The sequence below is a fragment of the Schistocerca gregaria genome, chromosome 1 (genome assembly GCF_023897955.1).
Source record: "Schistocerca gregaria isolate iqSchGreg1 chromosome 1, iqSchGreg1.2, whole genome shotgun sequence".
In the NCBI taxonomy this organism is placed as follows: Eukaryota; Metazoa; Arthropoda; class Insecta; order Orthoptera; family Acrididae; genus Schistocerca; species Schistocerca gregaria.
In genome coordinates, this window is record NC_064920.1 from 382,775,393 (window position 1) to 382,794,390 (window position 18,998).

At 39.4% G+C, this 18,998-nt stretch overlaps 1 protein-coding gene across 2 annotated transcripts in view; it reads right to left on the minus strand.

Moving 5' to 3' along the window:
- Positions 1-18,998, minus strand: part of LOC126348392 (JNK1/MAPK8-associated membrane protein-like) — a 100,790-nt gene that overhangs the window by 46,056 nt on the left and 35,736 nt on the right. For both annotated transcript variants that reach the window (XM_050002351.1, XM_050002350.1), the window contains exon 4: positions 4,721-4,890. In XM_050002351.1, coding sequence (XP_049858308.1) covers positions 4,721-4,890 — 170 coding nt within the window. The remainder of the gene's footprint in view (positions 1-4,720; positions 4,891-18,998) is intronic.

Below are 18,998 nucleotides of genomic sequence, written 5' to 3' on the forward strand. Positions count from 1 at the left end.
TATAACAGAAACTGGGCCGACCCCATTGTCATTGACGAGAAACCTAATGGTTTGCTATGGATTTGAGAGTTGAAAACTATGATTAATACCCAGTCCCTTGTGGATACATATCCAATACCTACAGTGGCATACATCACAAAAATTGATTTGCGCAATGCATGTCTGCAACTCCCACTTGATGTGTTACCCAGAAACATCTTTGTCATCAATATTCCATTTGGAATTTTCTGATACAACTGGCACATTTTTGGCACTGACAGCACACTGGCCACCTTTCAAGGTTACTTAGAGTATCTTACCTGAGAGCTGCTGGACTGGTCAACTACTTAAGACTGGTAAAAATACTCAGGAATTAGCCACCCATTTAGGCTTCTTATTTCAAGTGGGGATGCATTTTCACTGGATCAGATATCCAGCCCACACCCCATTACATACATACCAGCAGAAACTTGTGGTCCCCAGCAACATTAAAAAACTAAAATCCATGCTGGGACCATTCAACTACTACAGAAAATTCATTCCACATGTGGCAGCTATCACTGAACCAGTTTGCCAGCTACTGTAGAAGCAGATTAAGATCATGATCAAAAGTATCATTAATGTCAATACTAAAATTAAGTCTACAACCACAGAAAACACAAGGTCCATCGGCAAGTGCAGTCGCAGCAACACTCTTAACTGGTATGCGGTTCTTCTTGTCTCCAGATGTTGTGGCGAACTTGATGTTCTCGATCATTTTATAAACTGTGTGTTTAGAACGGCGACGGATTCTCCTGTAAGGCATTATGGCGGCGTTCGCCGCCGTTCTAAACACACAGTTTATAAAATGATTGAGAACATCGAGTTCGCCACAACATCTGGAGACAAGAAGAACCACATACCAGTTACGAGTGTTGCTGCTACTGCACTTGTCGACGGACCTTGTGTTTTCTGTGGCTGTAGACTTAATTTTAGTATTGACATTAATGATACTTTTGATCATGGTAATGGTTGGCTCACTGTAGCCATTGTACGTGGAGGTACAGGAGTACCTTCTGTTCCTGGACTTGAAAGTTTTGTTAATACAGACATTATTGTCTATCGCACCTACCATATAGCAGAACTTGCAAATAAAGACTTTGGTACTGCCACATGTGACAAGGCTTTCTAGAATCTCAAACAAGCTCTTCTTTTTCCAACATGTATCACAGTATATAATCCGTCCATGTGGCAGCAGATGCATCACACTACAGCAGCCCTTCCCATGCAGTCGAAGAGGTAGAATGACCTGTTACATTTGTCTCCAAGATGCTAACACAAGCACAATATAATTGCAGTTGAACAGGGAAGCAAGCCCTGTCTATTATCTTCACCCTGAAGAAGTTCCACAACTATGTGTCTGGCACACATTTTACTTTACTGAGAGACTATAAACCTCTTTTGCCACTTTTCGAGGTCTTCTCCAATATTGGGCACTTTTCCTGTCAGGTACAGTTATGATATACACTACAGGTCGACAGTTCAACATCCTAATGCTGACATTCTCTCAAGACTACTCCAGGACAAAGACCTGGAGTTTGAGTTGGAGCTAGAGATCTGTTTCTACACAGATTCCAAAGCCAAAGTATTGGTGGCCAACTTCCCTTTTTGTTGCCCATCGATCTTCAGAAGACCCAGTCATCATCGAAGTCATCCAATTAGTGAACCATGGATGACCAACAGATCATAAACAATCTGACCATCCAGAATTCCAAGCCTACTAGTATTGTTGAAGCAAACTATCAGCTCACAAAAGCATCCTACTATTTCAGGTGGACAACTGTCACACCCGAGTGGTAATTCCATGAACCCTCAGACAAAGTATCCAGCAGTTCCTTTACGAAGGTCATTGGGAAACAGTCCTAAGCAATTGACCAGCTTGCCAACATGTAAACTAGAGCAATATTGACAACAATATCATGAAAATAATTCATCCATATAATACCTGTCAGACAAAACAGGCCACTCCTGCGTGATGATATTTTCCCTGGCTGGTTGCATCATCACAACGGTATCTCCTCCACTTGAACTTCACTGGCTCTTTCTTCAAATAATCCTAGTTACTTGCCATTAATGCAAACACTGATTTCCAATGTGTGTCATGCAAATCATCTACATCTCTGGAAGAAAACAATCCAAGCACTGGTCCGCATCTTTTCTATCCAGGTGATCCCAAAAACCACTGTGCCCAATAATGACTCACAATTCACATGTGCTGAATTCGGCACTTTCTGTTCAGAAAATGGCATTGACTGTGTTTACACGACATCTTTCCAGCCACAGTTTGGTGGAGAGGTTGGTGCATAAATTCAAGACGCAAATGGCCAGGTGGAACCAGCACAACGTTTTTCCTAACCTGCTACTGATCCACGCCCTAAGACGAGCCTAGTCCAGCAAAAATACTGCTCGGTAGGCCACTACAATCACAACTCTCAATAATCTACCCACTGGTCTTTTGCACCCCTTCCCATGAATGAGCCGCCACCAACACTCCCTCAAGGATAACATCTGGACACTCATTTTGTCCAAGGGCGAACAACACTGGTGCTGGTGACTGTGATGCATCTCTTAGGCCTAGCAATGGTCAAAGTACAATGGCAACATGGCTTCAGGTGCCGCAAGCACAGCAAACAAGTGCACCACAAGTGCACCCACACAGTACAATGAAACCTCTGATGAAAATTCCCCACAGTTTTTTGTCCCAGGGTCAGTCATCCCAAAACTCAAGACCATCAACAATAAACTCCAGCCACCACTACTTTGACGACCCAGGTGCCCACAACCATAGAAGCTGACGGCAGCCTGCCCGGTTCCCCAGTTCCATGGACCGCCAGCAAGGACCCCACCACTTTCAGGGATTTCGAGTTGTGCACCACCTTCTTAACCATCGGATGGGAGAGAGAGGGATGCTACGTGGGGGCTATGCACCCTACTACATAGCAACCAACCATACACCGGTATTATGTGTATGACCTACATACCACATTTGCAGGGTCCACTCCACCAGACAAAAGCCTGAAATTTCCTGACATCTGTCAGAAAAGCGTGCAGGAGTGTGATTGTCACCAGAGGCCACTGGCCACAAGGATATACTTGCCTCCAATGTGTCATGTGACCGCAAATAGACCTGGCTGTATCCTGGTGCCTGCTTGGTATTTAGGCCAGCACCCAGGCTGTGTCAGGTCAGTTCAGCCCTTTAAATTCTCTGGGCTAGGAACCAATTACAATAGCAGTTGATCAGTAGGGGAATCATCAGGATCTTTGATGCCATACTCCAGCAAGAAATCTCCATTATATGGGGCCACCATCACCATCACCTGGCATCGTCAAGATGTGGCCTTTGCACCAGAGACATGTCTGGACTTTGGTAATTGTTGTCATAGTGATTTGTATTATTAAGTTTTCAATTAAAGTGAACACACAAATAAATTTTGCATTTCCTTGGGGCTGTCCAACTAACAGCCAGTTATTGGATAACTCAAGTGCTGACTGAACTTATCTATTTACTGTCCATGTGCAACTGACTACAAGGAGGAGATTCAGTTTATTTGCTTCACTGTCAATAAACTTGTCCAGTATCATGTATCTGATCCATGTTCCTGTTGCACCTGCAGTGGCACAGTATATATCAGGAACAGACACCAATAACAAATCTTACCATTTTTAACACTTACTAAAACATACTACAATGTAAGTTGCAAATATTTAATTTGGAATAAACTGATGATAAATAAATTCATAATGAATATTTACTTCAACATATTATAACTATAACAACATGTCATTTTTTATATTTAATTATATTCTTGGTACAATTTTATTAATGTAGATGTGAAAATAAATAATAATGTCACAGAGCCCATGATTGCAAACCAATTGTGAGTAAATGAAGATGGCAGCGGTGGTGGTGGTGGTGATGAAGATGATGGTAATGATAATAACAATAATAATAATAATAATAAACATGGTTCAAGGCTAAGAACAAGAAAGGTCTCATTGAGATTGTTTGCACTTACAATTCATTCCCTTCTGAACATTCATATTAAAGTGAAAAACCTTTGATCTTTGTCAGTGTCACACCTCTGGCATGATGAGCAGACAACTCTTCAAAACTAAAGGTTCTACATGATATTTAATAGCTTGATTAATAACACGGTCTAAAAACAGAAACTAAAAGGGAATGTTTACTCGCCATACAGAGAATACTGAAACATGTGGAGGCGTTCACTAAAAACTACAACTGGGATATGTGACATGGAGCAAATCAAGCAGAAGCACATATATCCACGACAGCGACCACACCTTTCTTTTCATAATGACAACATTCCTGCAGGTTCATCAAACATTCATAAATACTCATTAGTTATTTTGTACCTCCTACAGAGTGCTGTTCCTCTTTCATATGATTTTACATTGCTTCAGCAAGTAAAAAATCAGCTGAAAGGTAAGGCAGTTTCTATAGTCTAAGAAGTCTTATGATAGTGAGATAATAAGTATGTCCAACTATTGAAATATCAAGGAAACATTGGTATGAGGAGAGGTTTTGAATAATGAAAGGAATGTAGCTTATTTCAAGAAAGTAAAATAAACATATTTACAGCATGAGTGCATACTTTTTGACTGAATCCAAACACAGTTCCAAAATACTAAAATTATTTCTTTTTTAATTACAATACTACAATACACATTAAAGAATACCTACATATCAGACCTCCAAATATGGCATGTATGAGAGCGAGTGTTGGAAAAAAGTAGAGTGCTGCATATATAGACATTTTTCCATCTTTGGGAAGGAATCTGCGAGCTAGCCATGGCCGAAAAACTAACATCAACAGCACTGACATTGCATAGAATATGAATACCATTGTATACCTGAAAAGAAAAACAGGTGTTTTAATTTCACCAACATCAATATAGTGGTAATTTTAAATATTTTAGCACAGCATTTACATGTATCAGACTGAGAGGAATTGCAAGGAATTTTCTCAGTACAAGCTTGATAACATTATTATATTCATATTGTGCAATGTTTTCTTCTTCAGAACCAAAAGACAATGTGGGAAAGTGATGGTAGTTGCATGATTAACAAAAATATAGAATGTAAGCCATCAAAATTAAGAAAACCATCTTAAAGAAGGGAAAGAATGTACTTATAGCAAGGAAAGTTATGGCAGAATGTAAATAATTTAGGAGTAGGACAGCACTTCCCAAAATGTAAAAGAGTTGAGTAGTCGGCAAAAAAAAAAGGGATGAAAACTTGCAAGCATTCAGACAAATCATTTAACACATTAAATCTCTCTGTCTCCCCCGCCCCCCCTCCCCCCCCCCTCTCTCTCTCTCTCTCTCTCTGTGTGTGTGTGTGTGTGTGTGTGTGTGTGTGTGTGTGTGTGTGTGTGTGTGTGCAGTGGGTTAGTGGAGACTGAGACCAGGAGGACTGGGGAGTGCAGCACAGGTTGCAAGATAACTCCCATCTGAGTAGTTCAGAGATGCTGGTACTGGAGGGAAGTATCCTGATGGCATGGGTTTTGCAGACATTGAAGTCAAGCATATTGTTCTCAGCAGGGTGTTATGCTGCTGAGTAGTCAACTCTGCCTCTCAATCCACTCCTCCACATTATCACCATCACCATGTTTTGTACAAACTCCTCAGCTCCAGTGTTTGTGATCTATTTGGAGATCACTGTGAGATTACCTATGTTTATTTTCTAACATTTCATTGAGCCTGTGTTGTCAGATATCCAAATCCTTAACTCTCATGAATATAGTTATCTTTGTTGATATAGTTTTGTTCAATGTTACAAGTCCACAGCGTCATATGATGTCTGTAATACTATAGTTTGGATTATACAGAAAATACTTTATGCGTCAATCTCACCAGTATGGGTAACATCAGTATTGGAACACAAATCATTATTTAAACCAAAAATATAGTTCTATCATACAGTATGTAAAACCAAAAATTCCTCTTCAGACACTAAATCTTCTGACTCGGTAGTCCTCAATCCATTCCCTATTTCAGCTGAAAATAATAAATATGCTTTATCAATTACTAAACACTTTTCATGTTTCTTTATTATGACTTTTTTTTGCAGAAAATGAATGCAGAAGTAGTTGCCAAAGCTTTTTTGACAGGTCTTATTTTGCCGTTTGGAAGCCCTGAAGCCATTATAACAGACCAAAGAAGTGTTTCCTTAACATCTCTTTTCACAGTTTCACAAATTATTAAAGATCAAGGAATGGTGAGATACACCACTTCATAACAACAGAAAGGACTGCATGGAGCTTTCTATAAAATGATTCTCAAAATAATGTCATGTTATATGAATCAGAGCCATATTGGCTGTGATAGGCTGCTGTCCTATACTGTGTCTTCATGTAATGTGAAAGGGCATGAATGTATTGGCTGTATTTTATACACAATTATATATGAATGTAAAATATGTTTACTATTAGAATTAGATATGTTGCCTCCAGATATTTATGCTACAATGATAAAACAGCTGTCTTCATGCTTAAGAACTGTCTGGAAACAGATACAGGTTAGCAAATCCAGTGCTGTTGCTAATCAAGTTAAATGGAGTCAAAATGCAAATGTTCAAGAATATAAGCCTGGACAATGGGAGCTGCTTAACAATCTGGCTTCAAAATTGGGGAAGACTAAAATAATCACTCCTGTTTGGGAAGTCCTTACACAATATTACGATTGCTTCACCAGTACAATGTAGCGTTACACCTGCCATAGCGAATATTGTGGTGTATCATGACCGGTTGCAACCTTACCACAGACGACATGGTAATAATTGAGAGAAATCAGCTGAAACAACGCCCAAGAGCTGCTAAAACTAGCCACACACTCCAAAGCCACATACTAGTCAGTAGTCTTCTGTTATGCATCTTTGAAATCTTTGATCAGCACCTCTGTGAGATCAATGTTGCAAGGACTGAGAGGTCACATGCATTAATACAGTTATTGTTGGCTGCCAGAATGGTTACCATTTCCAATTACATTTAATTATTGATTAAAATGTTCACAACTAAATTCATAATTTATTCATTTTGTCCCTTATAGAATAGTCAAAACACCATTATAGTCTCCAGTACTATTGTGAGAACTGAATGAAATGTTACAACTGTTTTTGTGGTGTACATTTGATGAAAATGTTTCTTTTCTGTCCAAACAACGGAAACCCCAGGTTCGAATATCAACTATGTAAGTTAAAGGAGAGATTGCTACTCACCATAAAGATGACATGTTGAGATGCAGACAGGCACAGCAAAACGACTGTTACAGATTTAGCTTTCAGCCAAAGCTTTCTTCAGAAAAGAAAATACATACACATTCATTCACACAAGAAAGCACATTTCACACATATGATGGCCACCTCTGGCAGTTCAGACCAGAGTTTCTGCCCTGTTCATGTAACTGATGAGACTGAAAATCTTAGCTTTAACATATAATGGATGATGTTAGAAATGCCCTTTACCTTACTACATATATTAATATAGTCTCCAGAAATACATGGTATAGTTTTGTAGCAACAGAGACACAGTAGCAAATACGCTTGTACACAGTGGCATTCATGAGATATGAGAGTCGATCAGACTAAGATTCCTTTCAACTGAGCTTTTCTTCTAAAAGAAATCTGAGTTTTTATCTGCTATAAGAAGTAATTTATGAAGGAGAGGTGGATAATGTAGTAGTTTATTGCAATCTTGCAATTTCTACAAATTTTCTAAGCAAGAAGACAAGGCCTAATGTGTTACAGTAGTTTTCAGTATATCCACTGTTCCCACTTTTTTTTGGAAAATACATAAACTGCAACAGGGTTTCAGGATGATACCAACAACCTACAGTATAATACATGATCTAGACCCATGTAATTCCTAGAGTCGAACCTTGACTCACCATTATCCATTATAACCAAATTATCCCTTTCTGTTGCAGGGTGATGTTGCACAGAGGATGTAGGGAAAACAATTCAAACTGACAGTCCACCTCAATTTCAATTTCATGCATGAAATGGCCAAATTTTGAATCCCAGCAATATTTCAATTTTCTATTGCAGTATTTTCTATCGAAGTATAGAGTATAAATTCCCTTTTAAGATATCTCTGTTATGAAATCAAAATCTATAGTTTCAGCACTTGTATTCTGTTGACCACATCTGACTTGTACATTAACGTCACACCTATAGCACAGTTAGTTGAACCACTATCACATATAATTTTCTTAGCAACATATCTGTAAGGTTTATCTATACATATTAATATTTGTACTGCTATACTTTTCCTTTTCCTTGTTTTTCACTAAAAAGCAGAACAGAGATGCTTCAAATAGTAGAAATAATTTAGGTTATCTGGTAGCTGTCATTTATTGCAACTTTCAATGCTGAATTCAACTCGTTTATGTATTCACTCTTATAACCCAGCTGCCCAATGCCATGAGCTCAGTGCTGTTCCACAAATGAACTGACAGCAACAGCTGCACTGACTCACATAAGTGCACACATCAGTGTTGTGCTATTGCATCTCATTCCAGGTCATCTCTCCAGCTGTTGGTACATTAGCAGCCACACACAACCTTATTTCACATATACCTGGTTTCTATCTGTTTTCCTAATATTCATGAAACATCTCAGCAGCACTATTAATGATGGTGCTCTCTTCCTTCATGGTTGCACATTGTGAGAATCCAGGGAATTACCTGACTAAAATCTGAAAGATACTGTACTGATACTGTGCTGTAAGATACAAGGCCACTAATGCAAATCTTTATGCGAACTGATTATATTAAGATTCTCATCACTTCCCATCATTCTGAGAATTTTTATTTCAATTCTCTGGCTCTAAATGTATACCATCTTGCATTTCACGTTACATTGGTTGAACAGTTCTTACACAAAGAAAAAGAGCAAGTTGTTAGGAAGAGCAACTGTCTGTACTACGGATTTGCATTATTGCAACACAATACTGAATTCAACATTATATGGTACCTTGACTACAACTGCGATTTTATTAATCAAACAAATATTTGCATATAGTTTTTATATACAGAGTTATTGTTATTGTAGACACCCATGAACCACAGACCTTGACATTGGTGGGAAAGCTTGTAGGCCTCAGGGATACATATAGCCATGCCTTAGGTGCAACCACAACCACAACGGAGGGGTATCTGCTGAGAGACCACACAAACATGTGATTCCTGAAGAGGGGCAGCAGACTTTTCAGTGGTTGCAGGGGCAATGGTCTGGATGATTGACTGATCTGGCCTTGTAATTTCAGAGAAACCAGCCCTGCTGTGCTGGTACTGTGAATGCCTGAAAGCACGGGGAAACTTCATCCGTAATTTTCCCCGAGGACATGCAGCTTTACAGTATGATTATATGAATGCGGCTTTACAGTATGGTTATATGATGATGGCGTCTTCTTGGTAAAATAGTCCCCCATTCGAATCTCCAGGCAGGGACTACTCAGGAGGACGCCGTTATGAGGAGAAACGAAATTGGTGTTCTACAGATTAGAGGGTGAAATGTCAGATCCCTTAATATGGCAGGTAGGTTAGAAAATTTAAAAAGGGAAAGGGATAGGTTAAAGTTAGATATAGTGGGAATTAATGTAGTTCGGTGGCAAGAGGAAGAAGAGTCCTGGTCAGGTGACTACAGGGTTACAAATACAAAATCAAATAGGGGTAATGAAGGAGTAGGTTTAATAATGAATAAAAAAAAAAAAAAAGGAGCACAGGTAAGCTACTACAAACAGCATAGTGAACGCATTATTGTAACCAAGATAGACACGAAGTGTACACTTACCACAGTAATACAAGGTCCGCAGACGATGAAGAGATTGAAGAAATGTATGATGAGATACAAGAAGTTATTCAGATAGCGAAGGCAGATGAAAATTTAATAGTCATTGGGGACTGGAATTTGATAGTAGAAAAAGGAAGAGAAGGAAAATTAATAGATGAGTATGGAATGGGAGTAAGGAATGAAAGAGGAAGCTGTCTGGTAGAACTTTGCACAGAGAATCTACAACTACATGATTACTCTGCTATTCACAATAAAGTGCCTGACAGAGGGTTCAACGAACCACCTTCATGCTGTCTCTCTACCGTTCCACTCTTGAATGGCACGCGGAAAAAAAGAGCACTTAAATTTTTCTGTGCAACCCCTGATTTCTCTTATTTTATCGTGATAATCATTTCTCCCCATGTAGGTGGGTGCCAACAGAATGTTTTTGCAAGCAGAGGAGAAAACTGGAGATTGAAAGTTCATGAGAAGATCCCGTTGCAACGAAAAATTCCTTTGTTTTAATGATTGCCACTCCAATTCATGTATCATGTCTGTGACACTATCTCAACTATTTCGTGATAATACAAAACGAGCTGCCCTTCATTGTACTTTTTCGATGTCATCTGTCAGTCCCAACTGATGCGGATCCCACACCGCACATCAATACTCCAGAATAGTGCGGACAAGTGTAGTATAAGCAGTTTCTTTGGTAGACCTGTTACACCCTCTAAGTGTTCTGCCAATGAATCGCAGTCTTTGGTTTGCTCTACCCACAATATTATCTATGTGATTGTTCCAATTTAGGTTATTTGTAATTGTAATCCCTAAGTGTTTAGTTGAATTTGCAGCCCTCAGATTTGTGTGACTTATTGTGTAATCGAAATTTAGCTGATTTCTTTTAGTACTCATGTGAATAACTTCACACTTTTCTTTATTCACAGTCAATTGCCACTTTTTGCACCATATAGATATCATATCTAAACCATTTTGCAAGTCGTTTTGATCATCTAATGACTTTACAAGAAGGTAAATGACAGCGTCATCTGCAAACAGTGTAAGACGGCTACTCAGAGTGTCTCCTGTGTCATTAATATAGATCAGGAACAATAGAGGGCCTATAACACTTCCTAAAGGAATGCCGGATATTACTTCTGTTTTACTCGATGACTTTCCATATATTACTATGAACTGCGACCTTTCTGACAGGAAATCACGATTCCAGTCACACAACTGAGGTGATACTCCATAGGCACGCAGTTTGGTTAGAAGACACTTGTGAGGAACAGTGTCGAAAGCCGTCTGGAAATCTAAAAATATGGAACCAATTTGACATCCCCTATTGATAGCACTTATTACTTCATGAGTATAAAGAGCTAGTTGTGTTTCACAAGAATGATATTTCCTGAATCCGTGCTGATTGTGTGTCAATAAATTGTTTTCTTTGAGGTACTTCATAATGCTCGAATACAGTATATGTTCTAAAACCCTACTTAAAATTGACATTAGTGATATAGGCCTGTAATTCAGCGGATTACTCCTACTTCCCTTTTTGGGTATTGGTGTGACTTGAGCAATTTTGCAGTCTTTAGGTATGTATATGGTTGTATATAATTGCTAAATATGGAGCTATTTTATCAGCATACTCTGAGAGGAACCTGACTGGTATACAAACTGGACCGGAGGCCTTGCCTTTATTAAGTGATTTAAGCTGCTTTGTTGCACTGAGGATATCTACTTCTATGTTTCTCATTTGGCAGTTGTTCTTGATTGGAATATTTACTACTTCTTCTTTGGTGAAGGAGTTTTGGAAAACCCTGTTTAATAACTCTGCTTTAGTGGCACTGTTATCAGTGACTTCACCGTTGTTATCGTGCAGTGAAGGTATTAATTGTGTCTTGCCACTGGTATGCCTTATGTATGACCAAAATCTCTTTGGGTTTTCTGCCAGATTTCAAGACAGAATTTCGTTGTGGAAATTCGTAAAAACATCTCGCACTGAAGTAAGTGCTATATTTCGAACTTCTGTAAAACTTTGTCAATCTTGGGGATTTTGCGTTCTTTTAAATTTGGCATGCTTTTTTCATTGCTTCTGCAACAATGATCTGACCTGTTTTGTAACACTTGGTTTAAGAATAATAAAAGAAGGTTGTATATGTAGAAGAGACCTGGAGACACTGGAAGGTTTCAGCTAGATTATATAATGGTAAGACGGAGATTTAGGAACCAGGTTTTAAATTGTAAGACATTTCCAGGGGCAGATGTGGATTCTGGCCACAATATATTGGTTCTGAACTTTAGATTAAAACTGAAGAAACTCCAAATAGGTTGGAATTTAAGGGATTGGGACCTGGATAAACTGAAAGAACGAGAGGTTGTAGAGTGTGTCAGATAGAGTATTGGGGAATGGTTGGAAGGAACAGGGGAAAAAAATACAGTAGAGGAAGAATGGGTAGCTTGAGAGATGTAGTAGTGAAGGCAGCAGAGGATCAAGTAGGTAACAAGATGGGGGCTAGTAGAAATCCTTGGGTAACAGAAGAGTTATTGAATTTAATTGTGAAAGGAAACAGTATAAAAAGCAGTAATTGAAGCAGGCAAAAAGGAATACAAAGGTCTCAAAAATTAGATTGACAGGAAGTATAACATGGCTAAGCAGGAATGACTAGAGGATAAATGTAAGGATGTAGAAGCATATTTTACCACGGGTAAGATAGATACTAGATACTGCCTACAGGAAAATTAAAGAGACCTTTGGCAAAAAGAGAACCACCTGTATGAATATCAAGAGCTCAAATGTTAAACCAAGCAGAAAGGTGGAAGGAGTGTATAGAGGCTCTATACAAGAGCAATGTACTTGAGGGCAATACTATGGATATAGAAGAGGACGTAGATCAAGATGAAATGGGAGATATGATACTGCGTGAAGAATTTCACAAGGCACTGAAAGACCTAAGTCGAAACAAGGCCCCGGGGGTAGACAACATTCCATTAGAACCAATGAAAGCATTGGGAGAGCCAGCCGTGACAAATTTCTCCCATCTGGCGTACAAGATATATGAGACAAGCGAAATATGTTCAGACTTCAAGAAGAATATAATAATTCCAATCCCAAAGAAAGCAGGTGTTGACAGGTGTGAAAAATTACCAAACTATCAGCTTAATAAGTCACGGTTGCAAAATACTGACACAAATTCTTTACAAATGAATGTGAAAACTGGTAGAGGTCAACCTCAGGGAAGATCAGTTTGGATTCCACAAAAATGTTGGAACATGCAAAGCAATACTAACCTACAACTTATCTTAGAATATAGGTTAAGGTAAAGCAAACCTATGTTTCTAGCATTTATAGACTTAGAAAAAGCTTTTGACATTGTTGACTGGAATACTCACTTTCAAATTCTGAAGGATACAGGTGTAAAATACTAGAGTAAAAGGCTATTTACAATGTGTAATGAAACCAGATAGCAGTTGCAAGAGTCGAGGGCACGAAAGGAAAGCAGTGATTGAGAAGGGAGTGAGACAGGGTTATAGCTTATAACCGATGTTTTTCAATCTGTATATTGAGCAAGCAGTAAGAAAACAATACAAAAATTTAGAGTAGGAATTAAAATCCATGGAGAAAAAATAAAAACTTTGTTGTTTGTCGATGACATTGTAATTCTGTCAGAGATGGCAAAGGACCTGGAAGAGCAGTTGAATGGAATTGACAGTGTCTTGAAAGGAGGATATGAGATGAACACCAATAAAAGCAAAATGAAAGTAATGGAATGTAATCAAATTAAATCAGGTGATGTTGAGGGAATTAGATTAGGAAATGAGACACTTAAAGTAGTAGACGAGTTTTGCTATTTCGGGAGCAAAATAACTGATGATGGTCAAAGTAGAGAGGATATAAAATGTAGACTGGCAATGGCAAGAAAAGCGTTTCTGAAGAAGAGAAATTTGTTAACATTGAGTATAGATTTAGGTGTCAGGAAGACATTTCTGAAAGTATTTGTATGGAGTGTAGCCATGTATGGAAGTGAAACATGGACGATAAATAGTTTGGACAAGAAGAGAATAGAAGCTTTCGAAATGTGGTGCTACAGAAGAATGCTGAAGATTAGATGGGTAGATCATATAACTAATGAGGAGGTTCTGAATACAACTGGAGAGAAGAGGAATTTGTGGCACAACTTGACTAGAAGAAGGGATCGGTTGGTAAGACACGTTTTGAGGCATCAAGGGATTACCAATTTAGTATTGGAGGGCAGCGTTGATGGTAAAAACCATAGAGGGAGACAAAGAGAAGAATACACTAAGCAGATTCAGAATGACGTAGGTTGCAGTAGTTATTAGGAGCTGAAGAAGCTTGCACAGGATGCAGTAACATGGACACTTGCATCAAACCAGTCTCTGGACTGAAGACAACACCAACAACAGCAACAGCAGCAACAACAACAACAACAACAACACTGTAGACTGAAACATATCTCATCTGCTGATGCTGCCTTACACAATCTGCATACTGATAGAAGTTACAGTCCCCAAGGTTCCGCAGACACTAATTTTTAAGTATGTATGATTAATCCAATATAGTTTATGCTTTATGTATATTATTACAAATAAATATAACAGAGGGAAACATTCCATGTGGGAAAAATATATCTAAAAACAAAGATGATGTGACTTACCAAACAAAAGCGCTGGCAGGTCGATAGACACACAAACAACCACAAACATACACACAAAATTCAAGCTTTCGCAACCAACGGTTACTTCTTCAGGAAAGAGCAAAGGAGAGGGAAAGACGAAAGGGTGTGGGTTTTAAGGGAGAGGGTAAGGAGTCATTCCAATACCGGGAACGGAAAGACTTACCTTTAGGGGAAAAAAGGACAGGTATATACTCGCACACACACACATATCCATCCGCACATACACAGACTCACGCAGACATTTGTAAAGGAAAAACCTTAGTCTGCCAAAACAGTGAGATAAGTTACTTCATGACTTGACCTGATGCTGCACTGCCTTGACCCCTACATTTGGTAAGTCACATCATCTTTGTTTTTAGACATATTATTACAAATAAAGTAAGAGATCTGTAATGTGTAGAACCACATTTCAAGTTGTACCATGTATGTCAAATGTCATGTTTGAAAGATAATTTTTCCAGAATACTGATTTCAGAGCTTTACTATCTAGCATGTTTGTCTTTGTTAAGCAAAAAATTGTGGTGCATTACATTTGATGTATCTTGCACAACCATGCTGATTTACTTATTGAAAAGATATGTATATTTAAAAATACATTGTGTTGCACTAACATCCATCTGAGGACTTAACAATCCGTGGCCAGGCAGGCCACCTAGCAGCCTGTGAAATTCTGCTGCCAGGACCACAATCTCGATGACTGGTGTGGTGCAAAACCCTAGTCTGCCAAAACAGTGAGATAAGTTACTTCATGCCTTGACCTGATGCTGCACTACCTTGACCCCTACGTGACCAGAGATCATAACAAAGATAGGAAAATCTGTACTAATATTTTGAATGCGAAAGTAACTCTGTCTGTTATGCTTTAATGACTAAATCAATGAAATTGAGTATGGAGATAGCTTGGTCACTGAGAAAGAACAAAGGTTACTTTGGAAAGTGTGTAGTGCACGATTTTTGTTGTTGTTGATCTCAAGAATATTATGCAAGTTACACAAAAATATTCACTCTTTGAAAAAGTATTTACTCTGACACTCGAACTTTGTTATATTTGAGAAAATGCTTTTATTGTTTGATAGTAAATTCAATGTAATGTGATTCAACATAATGAATACAATAGTTATACAATCCTCAACATGTTTAATCCCTATTTCCATTCTAATATTATTAAAAGTGAAAATAACTCTGCCTGTTACACTTCCATGACTCAACTGCTGAACTGATTTGAATGAAATGGGGTATGGAGATAGCTTGAACCTTGAGGAGCAAAATAGGCTACTTTAGAAAGCAAAAATATCAACTCCTAAGAGGGTTTAACAGGAAATGGAGCATCTTTATTTACATCAGTGAACATAAATCATGTTAAATACTTATTAAATTTGTTGCATAATGTGCAGCTGCTGGAATACCATGATGCTTATATGCACCCTTTTGTACACATCCCTCTGTAGTGCTGCTGCATGTGCCACCATGTAGTGCATTGGGGTACTTGGGGAGAGAGGGTTGCACATCATAAGCTACACTTAATAAGTGTATTAAGTACGGTTGAGCTATTGAGAGAGAATGAGTAATGAGATAAAGCACCACTTTCTCGTATGCAAGAATGTTGTATGCATATGGGAAATAGATGGTGAGAAGGTGGTACCTGTTGGAATAGATTATTTTGGAACCAAATACATGGACTTGTCTACGGGTTTGTTAGTCTCGAATTTAGAGACTTTGGAAGAGAATGATCGGGATAGTATGATTTTGGAACCTAAGAATTAAATACTAACAAAGAGATAGAGGGGCTGGCCAGTACTTACATCAGCTCAGTACAGCCGATAGATACACAAAAAACAACCGAAAATTTAAGTTCCTAGCTTTCGGAATAAATGTTCCTTCATCAGGGAGGAATCTATCGGCTGTACTGAGCTGAGGTAAGTACTGGCCAGCCCCTCTATCTCTTTGTTAGTATTTGTTTCACATCTTTATATAAGATTTTCCATTAATTATTTAGAACCCAAGAATTAGCAAGCTACCAGTATAACTCCAATATGAGAGAAAGTGAAACATTTAAAAGGAATGAAAAACCAGAGATGGAGCAGTTGTTCATTAAGTTTAAGGATCATTTTAGTCCTTGTGATTTTTTGCTAGTGGCCCCTACACAGAATTCCAACAGGGAATGAGTCACCAGTGTTCCATAAACTATATTGTGTACCGTATCACCTGCAACCAGTGATGGACAAATTCATTAACCAACAATTATGGGATGGCATTATTGAAGAAAATATCAGTCCTTAGTGACCACTGTACCAAGAAAAAGCACTGGTGGTACCAGAGCTTATCATTTTTTGTTTGACTACACATATCTTAATAGTCGCATGATTACAGATGTGTATCCAATCCCAAATATAACAGGAACCTTAGAGAATTTGAAACAGTAAATCTATTTTTCCAACATGGGTCTACAAAGTACCTATCATCAGCTAGAAGTAGCACCTGACAACCACCCACAAACAGCAGTTATGGTTCCTTCACGACACTACCAGTATCATTTTATGCCTTTTGGGTTGAAAAATTCACCAGCCACATTAAAGTGTTTGTTGGATTGAGATTTGCAAGGACTAAAACCAAGATAGTGTATGGTGTAGTTAGATGATATAATTGTTTTCACAAAGGATATGGAGGAGCACATGCTATTGTCAAGGTAAGTGATTAATAGAAAATCCAGGATGGAATGTAACAATATTATGAAAAGGAAAGTTGCCACTCACTATATAGCGGAGATGCTTAGTTGCAGATAGGCGCAACAAGAGGACTGTCACAAATAAGCTTTCGGCCAGCAAGGCCTTCGGCAAAAATAGCACGCACGCACGCACACAGATGAATGCAGTCTCTAGCAACTGAAGTCACGCTGTGAGCAGCAGCACCAGTGCAAGATGGGATTGACGACTGGGTGGGGCAAGGAGGAAGCTGGGGCGGGGAGGGGGAGGAGAAGTAGGGTAGGGATGAATAAAAGTGAAGTGCTGCTGTGGAGCAGGCATGGACAAGGTGGAGTGAGGGTAAGGCAGCTATGGGCAGGGGAGAGGTGGGGGAGGGGGTAGCAGAGAAAGAGAGAAGTAAAAAGACTGGGTGCAGTGGTGGAATGAGGGCTGTGTAGTGCTGGAATGGGAACAGAGAAGGGGTTGGATGGGTGAGGACAATGACTAACAAAGGTTTAGGTCAGAAGGTTTATGGGAATGTAGGAAAGTTTCCACCTGCACAATTCAGAAAAGCTGGCGTTTGTGGGAAGGTTCCCTACAGCACAGGCTGTGAAACAGGCATTGAATGGAAGGATGTCATGCCGGGCAGTGTGCTCAACAACAGGGTGGTTCATTTGTTTCTTGGCCACAGTTTGTCAGTGGCCATTCATGTGGGCAGACAGCTGGTTGGTTGTTATGTCCACATCGAATGCAGCAGATTGACTGCAGCTTAGCTTATAAATCGCATGACTGGTTTTACAGGTAGCGATGCCTTTGATAGGATAGGTGATGTTTGTGGCCGAACTGGAGAAGTTGGTGGTAGGAGGATGTATGGGAAAGATCTTGGATTTAGGTCTATTACAGGGATATGAGCCATGAGGTAAGGGGTTGGGAGCAGAGATTGTGTAGGAGTGGACAATATAATGTGTAGGTTTGGTGGATGATGGAATACTACTGTGGGAGGCGTGGGAAGGGTAGTGGGCAGGACATTTCTCATTTCAGGGTACGACAAGAAGTAGTCGAAACCCTCGCGGGGAATGTAATTCAGTTGCTGCAGTCCTTGGTGTACTGAGTTACGAGGGGAATGGTCCTCTGTGGCCGGATTGTGAGACTTTGGGAGGTGGTGGGAATCTGAAAAGATAAGGCACATGAGATTTATTTTTGTAAATGGTTGGGAAAATAATTATGGTTGGTGAAGGCTTCAGGAAGACCCACGGTATATTTCAATAGAGACCAACCATCACAACAGATGTGATGACCAGAGGTGACTATGCTGTATGGAAGGGACTTTTTGGTATGGAACAGGTGGCAGCTTTCAAAGTGGAGGTATTGCTGGTAGTTAGTAGGTTTTATATGGATCAGAGGTAATGATATAGCCTCTTTGAAATGGAGGTCAAAATCTACGAAGGTGGCTTGTTGGGTTGAGTAGGACTAGGAGAAGCAAATGGGGGAGAAGCTGTTGAGATTCTGGAGGAATGTGGATAAGGTTTCCTCACCCTCAATCCAGAGGAATCTGCAGTTGGGAGGTGAATATGGACCAGGTGAGGGGTTTAGGATTCTGGGCATTTAGGAAGGATTCCTCTAGTGGCCCATGAATAGGTTGGCACAGGATGGGGCCATGCGGGCACCCGTAGCCATGCCCCGGATTTGTTTGTAAGTAATGCCTTCAAGGGAGAAGTAATTGTGTGGGAGAATATAGTTGGTCATGGGGACTAGGAAGGAGGTTGTACGTTTGGAATCCATTAGGTGTTGAGGAGGGTAGTGTTCAATAGCAGT